Source organism: Apodemus sylvaticus, chromosome 15, assembly GCF_947179515.1.
Source record: "Apodemus sylvaticus chromosome 15, mApoSyl1.1, whole genome shotgun sequence".
Taxonomy (NCBI): Eukaryota; Metazoa; Chordata; class Mammalia; order Rodentia; family Muridae; genus Apodemus; species Apodemus sylvaticus.
This window is the reverse complement of record NC_067486.1, coordinates 43,657,310-43,683,021: the sequence shown is the minus strand read 5'-3', so window position 1 is coordinate 43,683,021 and position 25,712 is coordinate 43,657,310. Positions and strand designations below refer to the sequence as shown.

General features: G+C 44.2%; 1 protein-coding gene across 3 annotated transcripts in view; it reads right to left on the bottom strand.

Moving 5' to 3' along the window:
• Cep97 (centrosomal protein 97) overlaps window positions 1-21,860 on the bottom strand; it is a 30,157-nt gene extending 8,297 nt beyond the window's left edge. Inside the window, exons 1-9 of one of the 3 annotated variants that reach the window (XM_052158656.1) lie at window positions 21,755-21,860; window positions 17,265-17,407; window positions 14,205-14,363; window positions 12,676-12,777; window positions 10,627-10,740; window positions 9,849-10,015; window positions 6,799-6,963; window positions 5,949-6,073; window positions 1,786-2,560 (exon numbers count right to left, since the gene is read on the bottom strand). In XM_052158656.1, coding sequence (XP_052014616.1) covers window positions 1,786-2,560; window positions 5,949-6,073; window positions 6,799-6,963; window positions 9,849-10,015; window positions 10,627-10,740; window positions 12,676-12,777; window positions 14,205-14,363; window positions 17,265-17,407; window positions 21,755-21,797 — 1,793 coding nt within the window. In that variant the 5' untranslated portion in view covers window positions 21,798-21,860. Of the gene's footprint in view, window positions 1-1,785; window positions 2,561-5,948; window positions 6,074-6,798; window positions 6,964-7,697; window positions 7,954-9,848; window positions 10,016-10,626; window positions 10,741-12,675; window positions 12,778-14,185; window positions 14,364-17,264; window positions 17,408-21,754 lie in introns of those variants that run through there. The other 2 variants (XM_052158657.1, XM_052158658.1) reach the window with 2 other exon arrangements.
• Between the last annotated feature and the right edge of the window lie 3,852 nt (window positions 21,861-25,712).

Here is a 25,712-nt window from a genome sequence, read left to right as displayed (position 1 = left end):
GTGTCAGTTCCTGACCCCAGGTTCCTGCTTTGGGCTCCTGCACTGATGTCCCTCAGTGATCGAGTGAGACCAGAGAGTTTTAAGCTGTGATAAACCTTTTCCTCCACAAGTTGCTTGTAGTCATGATGTTTTAGCACAGCAGTAGGAACCCCAGACCCTCCTCTAAGAATGCCTCCTATCTTGATAAATCCTCCCACTCCCCATGTTGGTCTCTGATGTCTCAGGACCAGTCTTTCTCTCTGCCCCATTCCTGTTGTTTTGGTTTTGACGACTCAGTATTTAAATAGATGTTCTACCCAAGAATAGCTTACCACTTGAGTGTACTGTTATAACCTCACGTTAGTCCCCAATATTTTAACTACACCACTTTTAAAACTTATTCAGAGAACTGGAAAGATGCCTCGGCGAGAAAAGGTACCTGACGACAAGACGGTTCAATTCCTGGACCTCACAGTAGGAAAAAGCCTTTCCTATGCATTCCCTACCAGCAACTACCTACTGTCTCTTCCTCATTGAAATAACATTCCCAAAGAGCTAGTGCCACTCATTCTTTAAGCTCTTTACTTTTCCATTCATTATCCAATCCATCCCAAACTGGCTGTCACCTCTACACCACTAAAGCCACTCTCAGGAAACTTACTGTACAGTGAAGAGTCAGAACTGGGATGTAGGATGTCTGTGCCCTGCGTGTTCTGAGTACGGCAACCTCCAAGCCCTTGAAATATTTACCAGAAGAGACTCTGTATACCTGAGGGATTGAGTTGCACCAGAGCTTAAGCTAACAATGTGATTCCTAGTGAACACCCGTTTCATTCCCCTGGAGCCCTCAGACACATGTACCAGTTTACCGTAAGGAAAAGAGAAATCTGAGAAAAAAATCAGTCACATGCGCATGCAATTCCTAAATAACAATAAAAACCATGGCCTGAAGTGTTCAGGGAAGCTCCTCTGGTTGGCATCATCACACATCACAATGATGGGAAGGAAGGAAGGAAGGAAGGAAGGAAGGAAGGAGGGAAGGAAGGAGGTAACTGGCCCTAGTTTAAACTGTGTGCATCTATTAAATAAACAGTAACTGGGAACAGAGCAATTCTTGAGCTCTGTAAGTTCACTTAGCAAATCACGGATCCTGAGGACAGTCTTGAGGGTCACCTACAGTCACCAATAACAACCACTGGCTAAATCTAGCATCACTTTCTCTACCCTACATGAAGTACCTCTCACTTCACCTGAAATATTCTGCCCTGCTGCAACTGAATATAATATAATGCACTCTGCTGGCTGTTTCTTCTCTGGCTCCTTAGCTACTTTCTTCTAAGCAGCCTACGGTATTAACAAACATCACAAGTTGGAGTATTAATGAAACCCTAATTGTCACAGGCTGGCAGTGAGGCAGTCATGTGTGTCCTGGAACTGAGAATAACTCCTGCCCTTGCCCCAGAATTTCAGTCCCTTTGGATGCCTGATACTTTTCTTTAGCTCTTATGTCACTACCTGGTTCTATGTGGATTCTGTCTCGCCTCTTGTCCAGTTTTTCTACAGTATCTGCCTCTGTGCTGACAATCATAGATGAGGCCACTCAATGTTTTTGTGATACTACACCTATATACTTTTGCTATATCCTAATTACTATGCTGGGAAGGGAGATGCATATGATGACCTGTACTCTCAAAATGTTTTCAATGATGATGAGGTATAGCTATCAACAGTGGCCTTCACCACAGCTCTAAAACAACTTCAAACCTGGCACCCCAAGCCAACAGAGCAGCACAGTTTGCAGCCTACCTCCTCACTTCATCTGTCAGGCCGACAATGTGCTCCTGCATCCTGCGTAGCCGGATTTCATAGCGGACCCCTTTGGCTTGTGGATCGTAGTTCCTGGTGTAAAAGCCTCGCCAACAGGCCTGAAGCTTAGTGGCAGCTGCATTTAGTTTCTGAACGGTGACTTTATCTTGACCCAAAGCACCAGGTCTCTGGGTAAAAATCCTGCAGGGAAATTTCTCTGAAGTGGTAGGAGACATGACTTCTTCTCTGGTTGGTTCTGTGTGGGATGCACTGTGTCCAACTGACTCAGAGTGAGATGTAACACTGTGGTTATCCTCCTTCAAGAGAGCACTGACGACCACTGACTTGGGACAGGGTAGCAGCCCAGGTTCCTCCCTTGCTTCTGGACTGATCTTATGTTTCAGCATTTGAACAGAACTCTCATTCGTATCCCATAAAGACTTTTCCACGTCCTTATCCGAGTCCTGGTTTTCCAGCCCTTTTGTGAATTCATCTGCACCATACTCCTCCTCCAGGCTCAAGTTAATGCCCTGTAGCCTCAGCTCAACAGTGGGAGACACTGGAGATAGTCCTGATGCAACTGGCATAAAAGTGGACTCTGAAGAGAGCAGACTACAGTTTAGCTTGTCCTCATCTGTCTGAATGTCTTCCAGGTGAAGGTCGTTCCGAGAATACCTTGTTGCGTGTGCAGCAGCTGGGAAGTTACTCTTCACAGCATACAACTGTTCGTCATTGCTGCTGATCCCAACCCAAGAATTGATTTGGAGGACAGGTTCTAGAAGATTCAAGGGGGCATCATTTAAATCACCAAGTATTTGAAGAGCCTTCTTAGGTGCATACTTAAAACATTTTATCCACTGAGCCATCTCCCTAATCCCTTAGTTGTAGACTTTTAATAACATTTAATCCCTAAAACATAGTAAAGTACAATAAAAAGTTTCCTCAGACATGACTAAAATGTCAAACCAAACATTTTTTAAAGATTTATTTATTTATTATATGTAAGTACACTGTAGCTGTCTTCAGACACTCCAGAAGAGAGCATCAGATCTCATTACAGATGGTTGTGAGCCACCATGTGGTTGCTAGGAATTGAACTCAGGACCTTAGGAAAAGCAGTCAGTGCTCTTAACCGCTGAACCATCTCTCCAGTCCCCCCCCCCCCCTTTTTGTTGTTTTTTCTCAAACCAAACATTTTTGAGAAAAATAATTTCTTGTTGCTGGAGAGATGGCTCAGTGGTTAAGAGGACCGGCTGTTCCTACAAAGAGCCTGGATTCAATTCCCAGCACACACATGGAGGCTCACAACTGACTATAACTCCCGTTCCAGGGACTCTGATTCTCCTCCTCTGGCCTCAGCAGGCACAAGAGATGCTTATACACTTGGGTATACAAGCAGACAAAATACACATATACATAAAGGAGTTAAAAGAATTTTTTAAGTTAAAAAAATAATAATTGCTGGGCAGTGGCGGTGCATGCTTTTAATCCTAGTGCTTAGGAGGCAGAAGCAGGTGGATTTCTGAGTTCGAGGCTAACCTGGTCTACACAGTGAGTTCCAGGACAGCCATGGCTACACAGAGAAACCCTGTCTCTAAAACCCAAATAATAATAACAACAACAACAACAACAGATTAAAGGGTGGGAAGGGGCCCGCCTTTAATCCCAGCATTTGGGAGACAGAAGCAGCGAGAATCTCTGAGCCTGAGGCCAGCCTAATCTACAGAGAGAGTTCCAGGACAGCCAGGGCTACACAAAGAAACAGTCTTGAAAGACCAAGAGGGGGGTGGGGGGGGCAATAACAGAAACATTACCACAGTAGGACTGGTGGCAGCTCATGCTACAGTCCCAGCACTCGGGAGGCTAAGGCGAGAGGACTTTCCTGAAGTCAAGGCCAGCATTACTGTGTCTGTACAAAGAAAATTGTCCATAAAGTAGGGGTTTTTTTCCTTTTTCTTTTTTTTTAAATGTGTGTGTGTGTGTGTGCGTGCGCGCACTCCCAGAAGAGGATATGGGATTCTTTATAACTAGAGTTACAGTCAGCTGCAAGCCACCTGATGTGGGTACTGGCTGAGCTTTTGTCCTCTGGAAGACCAGGAGGTACTCTTTTTTTTTTTTTAATTAAAACTTTTAATTGATTCTTCGTGAATTTCACATCATGCACCCCAATCCCATTCAGCTACCTGTCCCTTCAAATCTACCCTCCATCCTTGCAACCTTCCCCCTACTAAAAAATAAACAAAAAACAAAACGCCTCCGTGTGTCACAGTATGTCACACAGCTTTACTTGCACATCTACATTACACAGAGGCACCAGTGTGGCTCGAGGCTCCGGCTTCTGCTCCACTATCACACTGGAACCCCCCTCCCCACCCCGCCGCCTGTGGGGATTCCTCTCAGACATCTCCACTGCTGTCCTGTGCTGTGGAGCTCCAGAAACTTCAGATCTGCAGGACTGGCCGCTCCTGCACTCCAGCAGTTGATAGATGGGGTTACACTGACATGGGCCAACTCAGAGCCCTGAATCCGGCCCGGGTAGAAGCTGAGTCGCTGAGCCTACAGCTCTCTCCAGCACACACATCAGCAGGACCAGTTCCCCCACTTTGCCCAAGCGAGAGTGGCATCAGCTCTCCCACGCTCAGGCCCTCAGGCAGGCTCTCCCACACCCACGTTGCCAGGACCAGCTCCACTGAGCTGCCCAGAAGGGACTCTCTACCTACCTGTCTCTAGTACTACAAGAAATAGCTTTAACAATTAGAGATGTGAGGCTGGGGTTATGATTCAAACACAGAGCCTGAGGTCCTAGGTTCAACCCTCAGTAACACATATACAAACAAACTAGGAATATGGGGACCAGCAAGACGGCTCCGCAGATGAAGGTACTTGCTCTCAAGCCCGGAGACCTGAGTTCAATCCCCCAAGCCCACATAAAGGTACAAAAAGAAACCACTCCATTGAGATCCCTATCCTCCACACATCCTTCATGGCACACACACACACACCTGCAGTCACAATAATAGGGTTTTTTAAACAATTATAGTGGGGCTGGAGGGTTGGCTCAGTGGTTAAGAGTACTTGCTCCTCTTCCAGAGGTCCTGAGTTCAATTCCCAGCAACCACATGGCGGCTCGCAGCTGTCTAAAATGATTTGATGCCATCTTCTGCTGTGCAGACACAGATGTAGAGAAAACATTCATATACATAAATACATCTTTTAAATTTTTAGTCAGAAATAGAATGTCCTACATATCTGTAGACACATATATGAAATATGTATACATGTATAAAATATACATATATATGTACTCACAGATACATATACATGTGTGTTATATACAAATTGGTATCAAATCACTAAAGTTAAAGTAATAGATTACAAAAATACATCCTTTTCACTAGGCTTAGCAGCACATGTCTGCTATATCTTAGCATTCAGGAGGAAAGGAGGGGCTGGGGAGATGGCTCAGTGGTTAAAAGTACTTGCTACTCTCGCAGAGGGTCCAGGGTTCAGGTCCCAGTACCTACATGATGCTTCACAACTGTCTGTGACTACAGTTCCAGGGGATCTGATGCCCTCTTCTGACTCCTGTATGCATGTGATGCACATACAAACACTCCCACACACATACATACAGTAAATAGTAAAAAGAAAGCAAGAAAGAAAAAAGAAGGCTGGGGAGATGGCTCAACAGTTAAGAGCACTGGCTGCTCTTCTTAAGGTCCTGAGTTCAAATCCCAGCAACCACACGGTGGCTCACAACCATCTGTAATGAGATCTGACGTCCTCTTCTGTTGTGTCTGAAAACAGCTGCAGTGTACTTACATATAATAATAAATAAATCTTTAGGCTGAAGCGAGTGGGGACGGAAGGAAGGGAGGAAAGACGGAAGGAAGGAAGGAAGGAAGGAAGGAAGGAAGGAAGGAAGGAAGGAAGGAAGGAAGGAAGGAAGGAAGGAATGGAGGGAGGAAGGAAGGAATCAAATCAGGAGCATGTGAAGCAAGTTTGAGGGCAGCCTGAAGCTACATAGCGAGTTTCAGAGCAGTCACAGCTCCATAGAGAGACCTTGCCAGAAACTAATGTTTTATGACCCAGCAAGTAGCCTGAATCGAAGAAGGTAGTGGAGCAGGCAGCTCTGAGGCCCTGGGTAATAAGGACCTCCTTACCGCGCTCCTGGACATCCTGCACGGGGCTTGCACACTCAGGGGTCCGGGGCACCCTTGCTTCAACAGCAGCAAGGGGAGACAACTCTTCATTTTGGCTCTGATTCATCAGCTGGCGCTGGTGAAACCTAAAAACCAGTAATATTGCTGTCATCTAACACAAACTATGCTTTTTTCCTGCTACTAAGGTAACAATGGTAACAGAAACTTAAGTTTACAAGGGGTTATCTTTAGCCACTGGCGAACAAAAGTCTCCTTTGAACACTTTATGGAAGAAAGGTTAATTGTTAGGCAAAACTGGGGATGGCGACACATGCCTATAATCCCAGCCCCGTGGAGGTGCAGGCAGCAGGATCAGCCTCCAAAGTCGCCTTCTCTACACAATGAGTTGGCGGCCAATCTAGTTTACATGAAAAGACTCTATCTTAACCTATACATTTAATTGTTCACCCACCTTATATGAACACAATTTCATATGCAAAAACACTGAAAGATGCGATTTCCAACAAGGGAAGTGATTACTAAACACTTCTGGCCATGCTTGTTAATATTAGCACTTAATATGTACATGAGGCACCTACATTAAAAGGCCGAGTACTTTTCTTCGGGTGTTAAGGCTCAAACCCAGAGCCTCACACACGCAAGGCAAATCTACCAAGGCTACAGCCGTGGTGTTGACAAATAACCCATTCTTCCATTGTTGTTTGGTAAAGCAACTGCCAAGGGACAAGCCACACTGTGTGACTTAGCTTCTCTGCAGTGACACAAGGCCTGCGTCCAGACCTCCGCCACAGGAACGTCTGAGGTACCGTCACCTCCAAAGCTCTCAGATGCCACAAGTAAACGGGCTTACCTCTGTTTGCTCAGAATCTTCTCTAGTTTGGCATCCTCTGCAGTTTGAAGACCCAGTGCAGAAATAAGAGGACAGACGGTAGCCAGGTACTGGACAAGCTGGATGTGCTGACCAGGCCGATACGATCTCCCCTTGCCTTGACTATAGAGCCATTCAGCCTTCAGACTGAGGAGGAGGAGGAGGAGACAGCATAGGGGCCAAATATAACAGTGATCTTCCTTTAGAATTTACTTAATAAAAAACAATGAATATTTTTCATTTAAAAAAAAAAGAAAGAAAAAACAAAAAACTCAGGGCTGGAGAGATGGCTCAGCGGTTAACAGCACTGACTGCTTTTCCAGAAGTCCTGAGTTCAATTCCCAGCAACTACATGGTGGCTCACAACCATTGGTAATGGGATCTGATGCCCTCTGCTGGTGTGTTTGAAAATAGCAGCAGTGTACTCACATATGTAAAATAAATACCTAAACCTTAAAAAAAAAAGTCCACAAGTTTTACTTACTTATTTTTAGTGATTTTTGAAAGACAGTGTGTATGTGTATGTATGTTTATGTGTGTGTGTGTATATGTGTGTGTATTCCCACATGTGCATGAGGACCTTGTATATGTATAGTAGAGGCCAGAGGCTGAGGTTGGGTACCTTCTTCTATTGTTTCACACTTTATATTTTTTGACAAGGTCTCCCCGGGAGCTCACCTTTTGGCTAGGCCAGCTGGCCAACAAGAGTCTGCCCGTCTCCGCCTCCTCGGCAGGAGGATTACAAACGTGGTACAACCCCTGCCTTCCAATCTATATTCCTAACTCACTTCCCTTGGTCTTATTGTTTTCATTTGATTCCAAACATTTTAAAATTATTTTTAAAGAAGCAAGGAGTATTCTCTCCATTTACTTGGTCAAACAGAAGCAAAATAAGCTCTTAATGGAAGTTTAAAAAAATATCTAATTGGTCACTGTTTTTTTAAAGATTTATTTTATGCATATGAGTACACCATGGCTGTCTTCAGACACACCAGAAGAGGGTGTTGGATCCCATTACAGATGGTTGTGAACCACCATATGGTTGCTGGGAACTGAATTCAGGTCTTCTAGAAGAGCAGTCAGTGCTCTTAACCGCTGAGCCATCTCTCCATTCCCAATTGGTCACTTTTTAAAAAACTGTTGAGTAGTGAGAATTAAATATTGTTAATTGTTAAATATTGTTAACACTTTATTTCCTATATAAAATTTACCACTAAATGATTATGTCTCATAAGTAATTAATAACAGTGACAGAATTTCACTATTTTGTAATCCTTAATGAATCAATGGTTTGGGTCATGGATCATATATAGTTACCAATAAGAAGATAAACATTCCAGACTTTGAGTACAATCTAATAGTATCTACAAAGTGGTCTTCCCTTTAAAACCTCAAAAATATCTGGGCACAGTGGCACAAGCCTTTAATCCCAGTATTTGGGAGGCAAGAAAAGCAGAACTCTGAATTCCAGGACAGCCTGGTCTACGTAGTAAGTTCCAGGACAGCCTGGTCTACATAGTAAGTTCCAGGACAGCCAGGACTATGTAGAGAGATCTTATAAATAAATAAATAAAACCTCAAAACTGAATCTGATCACATCTTCATATCCAACCACCTATGTAAACCTTGATAAAAGGAAGAAGAAGATGCCAGACACACAAGAAATTATCTGAGAACTACCCAGTCAACATAGCCAACCTGTAAGTATACAACTGGAATAGATTGGTGCTTTTGTTTAATTTCATTGTTGCTTTTGGAGACAAAGTCTGACATAGCCAGGGCTGGCCTTGAACTTACTATGTAGCTAAAACTAGACTTCCCTGCCTTCAGCTTCCATGTGTGACACCAGCTAGCTTGATATTTCAAGATACTGAAAAGGATCCCCCAGTACTGAAGGAACAGCTAGTTGTGCGCTGCCCCGTGAACATAGGGAATGGAGCCCAGGAAGAACAGCCAGTGCTCATATCTACTGAAGCATCTCTCCATTCCCCACCCCACCCCCTTTTTTTTCCATACATGATTGAAACAATATTTATGTAGTTGAGCATGGTTTTGAATTTCTGATCTTCCATCTTTCTGGTGTTGGAATCACAGGCATGCACCACCATGGTCAGTTTTATAAAAAACTCAGAAGACAGAGGCAGGCTGATCTCTAAGTTGAAGGCCAGCCTGGTCTGGTCTTCCAGTACAGCCAATGCTACACAGAGACCCTGTCTCTAATTTAAAACAACTTAGAGACAAAAAATGGGGCTTTGAAATATTATTACAGAGAAATAGAAGCTTGCTATTTTCTTGCTAGCCAGTAATCCACCCATTTCTGCCACCCATTCCCCATGCTGGGATTATAATATGAGAAGCTACACTTGGGTTTTCATGTGGGTTCATTTTTAATGAATGATATTTGGTATATCCAGTTTTGATGTGGACTCAAACTCAGGTCCTCAGGCTTAGAGAGCAAAAGGATCAAACATGGTAGGCAAGCAGTCTACCAAATGAGTTGTATTCCCTAGCCCTGGGGTTAGTCTTACATAGCCCAGGCTATTCTAGAACTAACAGTGTATCCTAGGATGACAATGACCTAATTCTTCTCCCTCTACTTCTCAAGTACTAGGATTACGGACATGTGCCACCACACCTGGCTCCCAGACTATTTTTCCTCCTTTCTAAGAATGGAAGGATAATCCTAAATAACCAGCAAACACTCTGGGCTACATTACACCAGCATTTTTAATTTCTAAACACACCCTTTAATTAATTGATTAGCCAGATGGTGGTGGGACACACCTTCAATTCCAGCACTCAGGAGACAGAGGCAGGCTGATCTCTAAGTTGAAGGCCAGCCTGGTCTGGTCTACAGTGCGAGTTCCAGTACAGCCAGACCCTGTCTCTAAGTTAAAAACAAAAGCAAAAACAAAAAACAAACAAAAAAAACAAAAACAAAATCAACAATCTGTAGCAAACTAGAAATTCTAGAACTAATCTTTCCTAAACTCCCTTGGTTGGGGCCATGCTGAACAGATGGTGCTGTCTACCTTTCCTTTTGAGAAATCACGTATCCATCAAGTACTCTGAGATTCAGACACCAGCTGACGATGTACGGCCGATAGTCAAACCCTGGAATGGACGGGGTCGCCATCACACAAGGGTTGTTCATGATTGATAACTGCTCCAGTTCACTTAAAGAGGCCAAAAACGAGATCTGCAACAAAAGACACCATTGTTGAACAAAATGAATGTCCAGTGTTAAGCACAGGGGTCCGATGACTACAGCTTTGGCAGCATTTGAGAATGTCACAATTCTCTCTTGTTTTAAAGAGCACTAAGCAGTCCTCTACTATTAACCACTTCTAAAACTCTTCCTTTTTGTGTGACTGGATCTCTTTTAGCTCAAGCTGACCTTTAGCTTCTAATCTTCCTGCCTCCATTTACCAAGTGCTGATGTTACAGACGTGCAAGATTTTTGCCTGGCTTGAGAAAACCCTATTTGAAAACATAATAGCAACCAGGGAAAGGTGGACTGGCTGCCTTCTTGGCCCCTATAAAGCAGATGTCTCTTTGCTGCCAATCACCAGCGTAATTGCAGCATTACAACTGAAATTCAACCTGATGACCTGCCAGGGTAAGGCAAATGTAGAAAGAAAAGCGATGACACTCCAGAGCTATGTGTTTTGCCATAGCATCGTGTTCTCCCAAGACAGTCCCAGTCCGAGGCGAGACCGTCTCCTGCCTCTGCTGGCCTTTCCCTCCCTAGATCCCACAGACCCCTGGACTTCTCCTTCCTGGGCCCCACAGAAGAGCTTCAAATTTTACCTCATTTAAGTCTCGGATTTCGTTTTCTGCCAAAGACAATATAGAAAGATTTCTGGGTAGATAAGCAGGTGCCATTCTAAGAGAAGTGATGATGTTTCCATGTAAAAGCAAGGTCTTGAAAGAAAAAAAAATTACAGATCAACAGATCATAAATAAACTTGGTAATGCCAAAAGGCACATGCAAGAAAAAGAAGTCTGTTCCCAGATTAACACTTAGAAGGCACCTAAGTGGTCCTGGCCATCAGGATCTGACTTGCCCAAGAACATGTGGTTGGTGTAGTAGTTAGCTCTGCTGTACAATTTAAGTTAATATTCAAAGCAAGTTCCAACACAGCTATTCCTTTCCTTTTAAAATATCAAAATATAAGAGTAGCATGGTGGCACATGCCTTTAGTCCCAGCACTCGTGGGGCAAAGGCAGGCCGACCTCTGAGTCTTTATAGCCTGACCTATAAAGCAAGTTCCAAAATGGCCAGGGCTACTCAAGAGAGAAACCCTGTCTCAAAAAGAAGAGGAAGGAGGAGGAGGGAGGGGGAAGGGGAGCAGGAAGGGAGGAGGGAGGAAAGGGGGAGGGGGAGGGAAGAGGGAGGATGGAGAAGGGAAGAGAAAGGAGGGAAGAGGGAGGAGGGATGAGAAAGGAAGAAGGAGGAGAAGGAAGGAGGGGGAAGAGAAAGGAGGAGGGGGAGGAGAGAGGGAGGAGGGGGAGGAGAGAGGAAGGAGGAGGATGGGAGGAGAGAGGAAGGATGGGGAGGGGGGAAGAATGAGGGAGAAGAAAGAAGGAGGGAGAAGAGAAAGGAGGAGGAGGGTAGGAGGGGGAGGAGAGAGGAGGAAGGAGGAGGATGAGGGAAGGAGGGGGAGGGGAGGAAGGAGGAAGGAGAGGGAGGAAGAAGAAGGAAAAGAACAACAACAAACAAACAAACCACCATATCAAATAAGGGCTGGAAGCTAGCCAGCAGTGGTGCACATCTTTAATCTCAGCACTTGTGATTAAAGTGATCCCTGAGTTTGAGGCCAGCCTGGTCTACAGAGAAAGTTCCAGAACAGCCAGGGCTACACAGAGAAACTCTGCCTTTAAAAATACATAAATAAATGAATGATAGATAGCCAGCTGGAGGGAAGGATAGCCCAGTGGATGAGAGTGTTTGCTCTGCAACCATGAGGACCCATTATGGAATCCCCAGCACCCACTGGAAAAGCTGGGCATGGTGGCTCATACCTGTACTCGGGGCAGAAATAAGTGGATTTCTGGCCAGTCAACAGCAAAAAACCTTCCAGTTCACTGAGAGACTATTTCAAAGCAAGAAGGTAGAGAGGAAGACACCCAACAGTCTGTTCTACAGTTATACACACACACACACACACACACACACACACACCATTACACCATTCCAGGGGGAAAAAGGAATAATAAAAGGAAAAATGCACTCATCTTTTTGAATTCTCTTAGCATTTCTTGTGACATCTGGATACATCAAATTGTTTTAAATTATTGTTGCTATAAAATGATTGCTGCTCAAGATCCAGGGAAAATGGAGCTGCAGATTCCATGTCTAAGGTTTGAAGGGTCTATCTGGGGCTAATAATGTTTGAAGGGTCTATCTGGGGCTAATGTTCAACTAAGCAAAAATATAGAAAAAAATCGATACTATGATTTAGGTCTAGATTTTATTATTTATTTTACGTATGTAGGTGGTTTGCCTACATGTATGAAGGTGTATCATGTGTGTGCCTGGTGCCTGTGGAGGTCAGAAGAGGGAATTACATGCCCTGGAACCAGGATTACAGATATTTGTTAGCCACAATATGGTACTGGAATCAAACCCAGGTCCTCTGGAACAGCAGCCAGTGCTTTTAACCTTTGAGTCATTTCTCCATCCTCCATGTATAGTGAAATTAATGTTAATTAAGTTATACTTAGTACTGAAAACAGCATCTTTGAGAACAGAAAAAATAAACAGATAAGTAGATATACACACACAATGAGACTATATTTTTAGTAATTTTTTTAGATTTGTGATAATTTTTAAGAAGTTACAGAAAGCCCACTTACCTTCAAAGATATCAATTTCGATATATCACCTATCTGGGGTATGTTATTGTCTGATAAATCAAGGTGCTGAAGAGCTGTACAGCTATTGATTTGCTCCATGGTCTATCACAAGAAAAGCATCACGTTATTTAGCGCACTTCAGATCAACAGACAAAATGGTTCCCTAACTCACTGCAGGAAGCCCCTGCTTCCTCTTGGCACTAGAAGTGCAGCAGCAGAGCTGAGCTGGAGAAGGGAGGGAAGGAGGGAGGAAGGGAGGGAGAGAGGGAGGGAGAGAGGGAGGGAGGGAGGGAGGGAGAGCAACATTCAGAAAACAGCCATGGTGCAAGTTGTCAGGCTACCAAGCAATTCCTAACATCACAAATATCTACACCCCAAAGAAAGTTCAGTGACATCTGCTACTGGAGAGAATTTACAATATCAGAATGGAGCCCAACAGCCTACGTTAAATCCTGGCTCTGTGGTGGGGAGGACCAGAGCAAAGCAGTGTCTTCCAGGCATTACAGGACCACTGCACCCACGAACACACGGCAGTCATGGCTATCTGTATAAGACCGGCACAAGAGCAAGCCAGCTAACAGTTAGCATAGAGGGAGAAGAGGTTCCAAGCCCCACCCCTGAGGACCTATAGGTGACAGTTAATGGCTTCTGAGAAAGGGAGAGTCAGCTTTCCTTAAGAGTATGGGCCAACCACAATCCAGCGGATGGCACCGCACACAGGAATACATGGACAGCATAAATTATTAGACTCAATTGGTTACTTTTAAAAAGGAGGAGAGAGACAGCATCAAGTTTGGTAGGGAGGTGGGGGAGGGAGTGAAAAGTTAGGGAAAGAGTGGGAGATAAACATGATCAAAATATGCTCTGCGTGGCATGAAATTCTCCACGAATGAACTTAATTTTTTTTTTCACTTTTGGGCTCTGCAGCTTCTTACATGTATGAACTGGGATATGTTATTAAGTTCTCTGAGCTTCAGTTCCCCTTCCTATATAATAAGCATAACAAGTTAGACTTATTTAACAGGTTGACATGAGCTTACTACAGACAAGATGCTTAGAAAAGTACACAGCATAAGGTAGGTGCTCAGTAAAGGCAACTATTATTATAATCTCCTCTAGTCCCCTAATCAGAAAATAATATAGCAATGATTGTTAGCATATCCAAAATTACATAGTTCCCGGGTGGCAGAAACAATAGATAGAATCCAGATCTGTGGACTTTCCCATGCATCATTAAAAACATACTTAAAGTTTGACTCAGCGGGAGAGCATCTCTTCGCCCATTATTCTAGTACAATATAGATTCTCTGTCCACATTTAAAAGCATATATACTATACTGCAGTATATGTCTCAAATGGAGGCTTTTTAAAGTTTATGTTGACACTGATTATAGAAGTAGACATTTTTATTTTTTAGTTTACTTATTTCAATATTTGCCAAGTTTTTTTTTTCACAGAGAACAGGTACAGAAAACAACAACAACAACAAAAAATCTCAAAAGTTAATTACCAAGAAGAAAGCCATTCACCTTCAGATTATTGCCTGCTAGATTCAGCCACTCCAAATGGACTAGGTCCTTCAGGCCTTCCATGCAGCCAATACTATTATGGGGTAAATTTAACACTCTGAGTTGAGTCAGTTTGGCCACACCCATCATCCGGACCAAGCGATTGTTAGCCACTGACAACTGTGAAAGGAGAACATTATTATTCCTAGAAACAAAATATGTATCTCTACACATTATTACTTCCACATTCTGGTAGATGGTCAAACATTCCCAAATATACAAACCTAATTTATATTTTGCACATATTATACACATCCATTACCTACAATATAACTTTTGGAGTTTGTTGGTCTAATCAACAAAAAGTATAGATAAAAACCTGTTTCAGGGTAACCAATTGACACCTGATCACAGGAAGGAATTCACGTGTGGTCATGTAAACCCAGCCAAAAGCCTGCGGTAGAAAGAAGCTACTGATGGCTTTTGCTAATGGATAGAATGTACCTATGAAGTAGACTTCTGACTGACTGCATATTCACCCACAGACCAGTGCTGCAGCCAGCTGTATTCACACCCACAGACCAGTGCTGCAGCCAGCTGTATTCACACCCACAGACCAGTGTTGCAGTCAGCTGTATTCACACCCACAGACCAGTGCTGCAGCCAGCTGTATTCACACCCACAGACCAGTGCTACAGCCAGCTGTATTCACACCCACAGACCAGTGCTAAGTCAGCTGTATTCACACCCACAGACCAGTGCTGGAGCCAACGGTATTCACACCCACAAACTAGTGCTGTAGTCAGCTGTATTCACACCCACAGACCAGTGCTGCAGCCAGCTGTATTCACACCCACAGACCAGTGCTGCAGCCAGCTGTATTCACACCCACAGACTAGTGCTGTAGCCAGCTGTATTCACACCCACAGACCAGTGCTGCAGCCAGCTGTATTCACACCCACAGACCAGTGCTGCAGCCAGCTGTATTCACACCCACAGACCAGTGCTGCAGCCAGCTGTATTCACACCCACAGACCAGTGCTGCAGCCAGCTGTATTCACACCCACAGACCAGTGCTGCAGCCAGCTGTATTCACAGAAGCTCCTTTTGCAGTCAGTGGTTGGTGGTGACTGCAGAGACTCAGAACTGGTCAAAGTGCTGGAAATGAATATCTGCTAAAATGCCCAGCCATAAACGGGCCATCTCTAACATCCCCTCTAAGGCTCCAGGACCGCAGTGGAAGAGGCTAGAAAGAATGTAAGGGCAGGAGGAGAGGGGAGAGACCTGGACCAGTGACCCCTGAGCATCACAAGGCTGCTGCACTCAAAGCAGACTGAGCTGCTCAACAAGCTGGAGGAGGGGAGGAGCTCGGAAGACCCGACTTCCAAGGATTAACCCTGAGGAGGAACAGACAGTGGTTGACAGAGAAGGGAAAGACTTTCTTCAGGGGGGTAGCCTCAGAGAAGGTGTCTATGCTCCTATAAACGGATTCTCACTCATGGCCCTCATGAAATTCACTTGGTCCCAAAAAGAGAAGTGGGGGAGGAGGAAGAGGAAGGGGAGGGGAGGAGGAAAAGAAGACATGTGAAAATGGGAGAGGCCACTTGAGCAATGGGATTGGAGGGAGTGGAAGAAACCGAGAGAGGGTAGCGCAGATGAATATGATATATATATCCATATGCAGACAAGTGAAACCCAGTATCATACATAATCGATGTATGCTTTCACATTTTTAAAATACAAATAAAGCTGATTAAGACTTCTGCCAATTTTTAAAGATATGTGTTTGTGTATGGTGTGTATATGTTGGGGCCATTGCGTTTGTGGATATACGTTTATGTGTTGCATTCTTGTGAGCACATACCCACCTATACAGACTAGAGCAGGACTTTGGATATCTTCCTCCATTCCTCTCTGCCTTATTGCTTTGAGACAGACTCTCTCACTGAAGCTCACCATTTTGGCTAAATTGGCTGGCCAGCTAGCTCTGAGGATCTGCCTGGCTCTTCCCTCCAATGACCAGGTTAAATGTAAACTACATGCATTGGCGCCCAGCTTTTAATATGATGCTGGTGATCCAAATTCAAGCCTGTGTGTTTGCAAAGCCCATGTTCTTACCACTGGGCCATCTCCTAAAGACATTAACAGATCAACAACCTGGAAATATAAGTTCCATGAAAACGGTCTTCATACCATTTCAGGCACAAACTAGGACAATGACAGGCATACTAAGAGGGACCAAATAAACACTTCTTTTCTGCTTGTTTTGCTTTGGTGCAGTAGTGACAATAAACTCCAGGTTTTGAGTATGCTAAGCATGGACTCATGGCATTCGAGAATATCCCCAACCCCAGCATTCTTGGATGAATAAACTCTTTACCCCAATATGAAATAAAATTTAGGTTAACCCAATATTTTGTCTACATATAATGTTCTCTTTAAAAACATGTATTTGTTTATGGGAATAGAAAGATGGCTCAGCAGTTAAGAACATAATTGCTGCTCTTCCAGAAGATCAGTTTAGTTCCTAGCACCCAAGTCAGGTGGCTCACAACCATCTGCAGGTAACTCCTGTTCCAGGGAATCAGATCTCCTCTTCTGGCCTCTGCGTGTACTCATACACATGTGGCATACATGCATACAGATATACACAAATATACATATATACAAAGCCAAATGAATACATTTAAAATATGTACATAGAGAGAGCTAGAGCATGCATGTGCCTGCTACACACACAATTCATGTACCCTGGAGCAAGAGCACACGTGCAAACATCACCCACATCTCCTCACAAGTCAGTTCCCTGCTTCTACCTGGCACGGATCAAACTCAGGTCTTCAGACCTTTATGTAGGCACTCCTACCTACTGAGCTGTCTTGCCAGCCCTGTTTTCCTTTTTTTTTTTTTTTAAAATAATGTTCCTCTTTTCTAGTCCATTGTAAGTATAATACACGCATTCATCTTCAGAAGCTAGCAAATAAAACTTCAGGGCGACACTGACTGCTTTCCAAGCATGTAGAGTGACTTTTTGGTTTTGTTTAGTAATAAATTAGCCTCATGTAACTAATCCATACTCACCTGTATTAACTGTTTGCATTTCTCTAGATTTTCCAGTTTAATAATCTGATTTTTATCCAGAATCAATGTATGAACATCAGCTTCACAGGGCAAGTTGGCACCTAATTTCTGCAGTCCTTGCCCTGACCAGTTCACCACTGATCCTTGAGAAGAGAAAACATCTTGTTAGAGAACAAATATGATAACTGAGCTTAGCATTTCACATTGAGGGGGAAAAATATGTAAACACATTTAAAACTATACCAGAGCACAAGTATCAAGAGTTTCAACCTATAGTAATCCAGAGCTGTAATGCCTCATTTTTTTTTCTCTCCAAATTTACAAATTACAGGCTGGGATTATAGCTCAGAAGCAGAGCCTTTGCCTAGCATGCAAGCACTGAGTATACTGTAGTATTTAATAATAGCATTCAAAAAACAGGATTGAAGTTTCTTTTGAGGGGTTTGGTTGTTTTTTTTCTGGGTTTTATTTTCATTTCCTGAGACAGGGTTTCTCAGTGTTTCTCAGTGTTTCTTTCCCTGGTTGTCCATCCTGGAACTCGCTCTGTACACCAGATCAAACTCAGAGATCCGCCTGCCCATCTCCCTAGTGCTGAGATTAAAGTGAAAATCCCCTCTGAGTTAGCCCTGGTGCACATGTCTCCTGTCTTTGAAGGAGGCAGAAAATGAACGTCCTTGAAATGATAAGGCTCCCACTGTTAAGTTATGGTAAAGAGACAACCAAGTTTCTCAGACAGCTGTGGCCAGCTTGTTAAAATGCACTGGTCACTGATAACAAAGGGAGTCATTTCTTCCCAGGTCACAAAGGTCCTTTTCCAGATATATGGTCCCTCCTTGCTGTCTGAACAAACATTGTCAGTTTTGAAGGATAGCATTGCTTTACCCTTCATCCAATCATGTAATGCCAAGGCTTGAAAGCCCCAGCCCATACATTTCCCACATACAAACCCTGATCCCCTAGACCTCAGCATTCCTAACATGCTGAGCAGGAAAGGCAGCTTCCCATAAAAGGCTCTTGTGTGTTTACATCAGTGATCTCTGAGGTTCTCCTGGGGTTCTCATAAACTGGCATAACAAAAGGTGGGTGCCACCACCTTATTTCCTCCTTTTTTAAAATCTTTCAATTTTTTTCTTTGTTTTGTTTTTTGTTGTTGTTGTTGTTGCTTGGGCTTTTTTGGGTTTTTTTGTTTTTTGTTTTTTTTTTTAAGTTTTATTTTTACATAGATGAGTATTCCATCTGCATGTATATCTGTATGCCAGAAGAGGGGATCAGATTGTTAAGCCACCATGCCGCTGCTGAAAACTGTATGCAGTACCTCTCAAAAAGCAGCCAGTGCCCTTAACCACTAAGCCATCTCTCCAGCCGGCTTTTTTGTTTTGTTGTATCCTTTGCTGTTGCTTTCAGACAGAGTCTGATGCTGGCTAGGCTAGCATAAACTATGTATCCAAGGCTAAATGTAAACTCCTGATTTTCTTTCCCCCAGCTCCCAAATACTGGGATTATTATTTTTCTCATAGAGATTAAAAATTTTATAACCTAACTACGAGTATATCTTCAAGAGCCCAAAGTCATGTGCATGGGAGCGGGGGACAGTGCCTATCATGCCCAGGGAAGGCAGGGGAGAATGCTGGCTGTCCTGTCCTGTTACTCTCCCACTGAGCCTGAAAGCCCAGCTAGACTGGAAGTCAGCAAGCCTCCACAGCAGTAGGTGCTGGGCTTTTTCCATGGATGCTGTCACTGCGAGCGTCCCTACCCACTGAGCCATCCCGCTAGCCCACACTTTGTTTTTCAAGGCAGGGTCCCTCTCTGGCCTGGAGCTCGTCCTGTGGAGTAGGCTGGTTGGCCAACAAGCCCCAAGAATCCGCCCATCTCCACCTCACCCACACCTGAGATTACAAGCTCCTGCCACCGAGGACCTTTTGCCTGGGTTTTCAGGATGGAACCCAGGTCCTCATGCTAGTACAGCAAGCGCTGTTCCAACTAAACTGTCTCCCAGTCGCTTAGACGTAATCTCAAAAATCACAGTAGGGCTGGAGAGACAGCTCAGCGGTTAAGAGCACTTAGAGAGGTCCTGAGTTCAATTCCCAGCAACCACATGGTGCCTCACAACCTTCTGCAATGGGGTCTGATGCCCACTTCTGAGGTGTCTGAAGAGAGCAATAGTGTACTCATATACATAAAATTAATAAATAAATCATTTAGCCGGGTGGCGCACGCCTGTAATCCCAGCACTCTGGGAGGCAGAGGCAGGCGGATTTCTGAGTTCGAGGCCAGCTTGGTCTACAGAGTGAGTTCCAGGACAGCCAGGGCTATACAGAGAAACCCTGTCTCGAAAAAAAACAAATCCAAAAAACCAATAAATAAATAAATAAATCATTTTTAAAAAGAAAAATCACAGTATAGTTAATTAATTGATGGAATAAAATGATTTTCTGATTTCACAAGGTTGCAGGCAGCACTCAATAAAGCACTTGTAGCACAAACTCAGACTGTAGCTGCTCCTTGGCTAATCACTGCGGACATGTTTCCTTTCCTTTTTCTCATTTATTTTTCATTGTCTGAAAGCCTCAGAAAATCAAGGTGTTGACGGGTTTAGTAACTGAGACCCCTCTCCTAGAGGGCGGCTGCCTCCCGCTGAGCCCTCCCTCTAAGAGGGACCTCTAAGATCTTTCCTCTAAGAGCGACCTTGCTAGTCACTCTCTTAGCCTCTCCCCCCTCCTTTTCTTCTTCGAGTTAACTTTTCTACTCTATAAGATGTAGATAACAGCCAGGCAATTTTTTAATTTTTTTTTTCTGGTTTTTTTGGATTTGGTTTTTTCCAGACAGGGTTTCTCTGTGTAGCCCTGGCTGTCCTGGAACTCTCTCTGTAGAGCAGGCTGGCTTCGAACTCAGAAATACGCCTGCCTCTGCCTCCCAAAGTGCTGGGATTACAGGCGTGCGCCACCACCGCCCGGCTCAGCCAGGCAATTTGTAAGGCACAAGCACATCTTCAATTTCGAGGCCAGCTTCGTCCATCTAGTGAGTTCTGGGACAACCAGAGCCTCATATTGAGACCCTGTCCTGAAAAAAACAAAACAGCAAGGCAGTGGTGGCAATCGCCTTTAATCCCAGTACTGGCAAGGCACGCATCTCAGTGAGTTCGAGGCCAGACTAGTTTACTGAATGAGTTCCAGGACAGCCAGGGCTACATAGAGAAATCGTGTCCTGAAAAACATCAACAACAATAAAGTGGTTGAGCCACGTGCACACCTCACACCTTTAATCCCAGCACTGGAAAGGCAAAAGCAAGAGGATTTCTTTGAATTTTAGAGCCAGTCACAGCTACATGAGACCCTGTCTAAAAAAAAAAATGAGAATAAAACATTGTTCTACATAAAAACATGAGATAACGGGAGAAAAGCACCCAAAATATCATCTGGCTCTTTGGGGGTGGGGGGGGGATGGCTTTGTAAATGCTTATTGCTGCGGTTGTGGGTTGTCTTGGTGAGCTAGGGAGGTTTAGGAAAGGAGCTATCAGAGGGGGGCGGGGCCTGAGTAACTGCCAATTTCAAATTTTCGATCAGACTGGGACTATCTTGGGATGTAATTTTTCGGGACTGCTCTCCTAGAGGGTTTCAATGCTTTTCAGTTTTCTTACCACGTGAGGCGTCGTGAGCCCCTTCTTCAAGATGAAAACTAGACTGTCCTGGAAAAGCGCACCTAGCGTTCGCACACAATTCCTAAGTGTCAACACATCGTTTAGCCGAACTCCTCCCCGAAAGAATTCAGGGTCCCCGGGCTATGAGCCTCAACTCTACCGACCCTGGTCTGCCCGGATCCAGCCAGCTGCTACCACGCCTCAGAGTGTAACCAAAACAAAAGCTCTGAGGTCAGCGCCCCACGGAGGCATCTCCCAGGCACAGGCGCACCCCAACCTGCGCTCTGCCAAACAAAGACCAAACTCGACCCCAGGACCCTGCCTGCAGAATGACGGGGGAGCAACGCGTGTCTGGGTCATTCTCAGATTCTATCAGGGCTACTGGCCACTTCCGAAGAAGAGTTCAAGTCCACTATGATGCGGTTTCAGATAAGATGCTTCCTGAACGTTCTCGGAACCGACGAGAAGGGGAGGCACGGGAAATAAAAAGGCCCTGCCAATTTCCCGTGGGCACTCGGAACTCAAAGTAAACGTCCCAGAAAGGTCACCGTAGTCTGAAGCCCACTGCCCAGTCAGGCTAGGGAGAGCGCGGGACAGGGGCGCCGGGCACCGCGAAGGCTCCTGGGGACTGAAGTCCCTCAACCAGCCTTCAGAGCAATGGTGCCGGGATGGACCAGAGAGCGGAACTACAACTCCCAGTAGGGAGTGCGCCTCCGTGTTGCCTACAGCCCCTCATCAAAAGAACTGGTCCAAAACTGCACCTCTAAACCCAGGCTTCCTCTTTACACCAAGCAACTATTTAATATGACTTAGTGGAGTAAACTTTGGAATTTAGGGGTGGGGATCATCGTACCTTCTCCCGGAGCCAGAGCCCCATCGACTCGCGCCACCGCCATACTTGCCGCTTGCTAATGACACCAGGCAACCGTCCTCAGCCGTTCTGTAGAGCATGTAGTCAGCAATGGAACGCTGGAAACTACAACTCCCAGGATGCACAGCACTCAGCCGGCCCAATTGGCTCCCTGACGGGACTAGCTGGCTGCAAAATGAGAGGTATAGCTTGGGAGACCCCAGTTGACATCGGTGAGCTAGCTGCATTGTTAGATAAACCATTTCACTCCAGTTCCAGGTGTTTGAGAAATTCGACACTTTTGCCACCTGGCACATTATAAAGACGTTGTTTAAAACTGATTTTGAGAACTCATTGCTAAAAGTCTCTATAGCAGCTATCCATTTTGGCAATTCTGAATTAATCTGAAAAGGTTTTCAGCTTCTCTATAGGAATGACAGTGAGATATTTTGATATAATCAAAATGGATACGCTATATTTGCGATTTACCTAATCCTACCTAGTTAAACAGATTTAAAGCCTCAGAAACAGATATTTTTGTTTTAAATGGTGGTTTTTAAACTTTGAACAGAACTTTTAACCAAGGAGTGTATTTGATACATATGTGCCCAGAACTTTTTCCAGAGTATTCCAAAAAAGTTTTAAAAAGCTTCCAAAGTCAGAAATAGTTACTTTGCCTGATTGGAAGGCTACAGGCTGGCCCTTTTTTGATTTAACTATGAATTCTGTAGTTGGGATTTGGAAATTATAATCTTTGGACAAAATTTGATAGGGGAAGTGAAATTAAGTTAGGGTTTGCAAGGTAACTCAATCTTACAAAGGGGGCTCTACTTTCTTTCATCAACTGCTCAAAGTACTGAAAACTACTCGTGTCTAAGAAATTCGACACTTTTACCACCTGGCACATTATAAAGACGTTGTTTAAAACAAACTGATTTTGAGAACTCATTGCTAGAAGTCTCTATGGCAGCCGTCCATTTTGACAATTCTGAATTAAGTTTTAGAGGTGTTAGCTTCTCTATAGGAAGGATGCTCTGTAGGGCTCTCTCTAAAGTCTGAGCATTCCTGTTCAGGAAAACCCAGTAACTTGCACTTCTAACTCTTCAGGCTCATAATAATAATAACATTTCGTCTTTCCTGATTCCCTTTTCTCTTCGATATTATTGTCCTTAAAGACATTTTCTGTTTCCCATTGCTTTAGTCTAAAGATAGTTTTCAATTTCTGAAGAAAGGATAAGAATTCACTCTTCCTTCTAACCAGTAGACACACCTTACTTGGAAAACAGCCTTACCGCTTTATACATGTGAAAACAAAGCAAACCAGGCATGCTGACCCGAATTTTAATCCCAGCAGTTGAGAGGCAGAGGCAGGCAAGTGGATGACCACCCACTCCTGAAAGCTGTCTTCTGACTTCCACTTGTATGCCATATTGTCTATGAACACGTGTGCGCAAGAGACGTGTGTGTGTGTGTGTGTGTGTGTGTGTGTGTGTGTGAGAGAGAGAGAGAGAGGGGGGGGGGTTCTCAATGTTTAAGAGCACTGGCTGCTCTTCCAGAGGACCAGAGTTCAGCTTCTAGCACCTACATGACAGCTAACAACCATCTGATAACTCCAGTCTCAAAAGATCTAACACCTTCTTGTGGCCTCCATGGGGACTACATGCATATGGTGCACAAACATACATGTAGGCAAAACACTGATACATATAAAACAAGAATAATAAAATCACACACACACACACACAGGAAATGATTTAAGTGTGATTTAATGATTACACTTTTACGTCAGGCTGCGTTCACAGCTCTATAACAACGCTGTGGCTCACTGAACACAGCTGGACCCCCAACAGCCCTGCTTTTACTTCCTTAATCTCCAATTACCTCTCCCACCACCGCAGCCCATAAGAGGCCCCATGCACCTTCCTCAAGGAAGCAGACACAACAAATGAGACAGAGTGATACATCCCTTGATCTCCGTACATGAGAGGCAGAGGCAGGCAAATCTCTGTTCCAGCCTGGTCTACATAGTAAGTACCAGGATAGCCAGGGCTACATAGTAAGACCTTGTGTCAAAAAAAAAACCAGAAAAGAAAGGGGAAAAAAAGGAAAAGTAGACTCAAGACTTGTTCTCCAGGCTTTACACACATACACACATCACACATATACACACATATACACAGATACACACATGCACACATAGATGCCTGGTCAGCAAACTCTTACTGTTTTTACACAAGTCATCCTCTCAGAGATAGGTCTACTGTATGGAACCAACTGGCCTGGTTAAGTGATTCAGTAGAGCTGAGGTAAGGTAAGGGAATAGTTGGTTGGCCTTTGTTTCTTTGGCTTTGTTTGTTTGTTTTTGCTTGTTTCTTGTTTCCTGAAGTGGTAGCGATCACACCAAGCCCTTGACATCCTAGGCAAGCAGTTTATCATTGAATTATATCCTCAGTTTATAGAAAAGGGGTTTTTGTTTGTTTGTTTTGTTTTTCTGTGTAGCCCTGGCTGTCCTGGTACTTACTATGTAGACCAGGCTGGAACAGAGATTTGTAGACCAGGCTAGCCTCGAACTCAGAAATCCACATGCCTCTGCCTCCCAAGTGTTGGGATTAAAGGCATGCACCACCACCACCCAGCTAGAAAAGGGTTTTTTGTTGTTGGTTTTTTGTTTTGTTTTGTTTTGTTGACAAGGCTTCTCTGTGTAGCCCTGGATGTCCTGGAACTCACTCTGTAGACCAGGCTGGCCTCAAACTCAGAAATCTACCTGCCTCTGTCTCCCAAGTGCTGGGACTAAAGTGTGGACCACCACTGCCTGGCAAGGAAAGATGTTTTAATATTTATTTATTTAATAAGTAACACTGTAGCTGTCTTCAGACACACACCAGATGAGGACATCTGATCCCATTACAGATGGTTGTGAGCCACCATGTGGTTGCTGGGAATTGAACTCAGGACCTCCAGAAGAGCAGTTTGTGCTCTTAACCACTGAGCCATCTCTCCAGCCCACATGCCGTTTTCTGTGTGCTAATACAAATGCAGACAAAAATACCAATATACGTAAATGAATAAATCTAAACAAAAAAATGTGTTTCCCTGCATGTGTGTCTGTGTACTGTGTAAATGCAGTGCCCACAGAGGCCAGAAGGAAGAACCGGAGTCCTTGGAGTTGGGATCACAGATAGTTGTGAGCCATCAAGTGGGTGTTGGGAATCAAACCCAGCTCCTCTGAAGACTAGTCAGCGCTCTTTACTATTGGGCTATCTCTCCAGCCCCTCAAGATTTTTTTTTTTAATTTTATCTGTATGATTTTTAGTGGAGGCTAGAAGAGGGTGTCAGGTCTCCTGAAACTGCAGTTACAGGTCGCTACAACCTGCCATATGGGTACTGAGAACCCAAACCCAGTCCTATAAGAGCAAGTGATATTAACCACTGGCCATCTCTCCATCCCCGGAGAGTTTCTTAATAAACTCTAGCAACACTGTCCTTGAACTTCCTTCTGACTGTTCTTAAGTTCTTTTATTACTGAGTCTAAGATCCCTGAGAGGAGACCCTTTTCTCCCCCTGTAGCATGTGGCAGCCCTGACAGTGCTGCCCAACAGTTCCAGTAACAGAAACAAGTCACCATTTGGGGGCTGGACACCAGCAAACACACACACATACCAGAGTAACAGTTACAGTCCTGGCCTCAGCCAGAGCCATAATTTTGGGGTTCAGGAATTACCCCTCAAACCACACAAGCACCCAACTCAATCAGACAGGCATGGTTTATTGAACACACACCTCAAGACAGATTGATCAGGGCAACAGTTGAAAGCGTCGAGCCAAACATTTCTCAGGGCCAGCTTATAAAGGCTAAAACAACAAAACCCACAATGAGCTCATGAGTACATTATAGGAAGGGTTGCCTCTTGGTCAGCCATGACTTAAGTCACTTTAGACATAACAGTTCATACTGACCTTT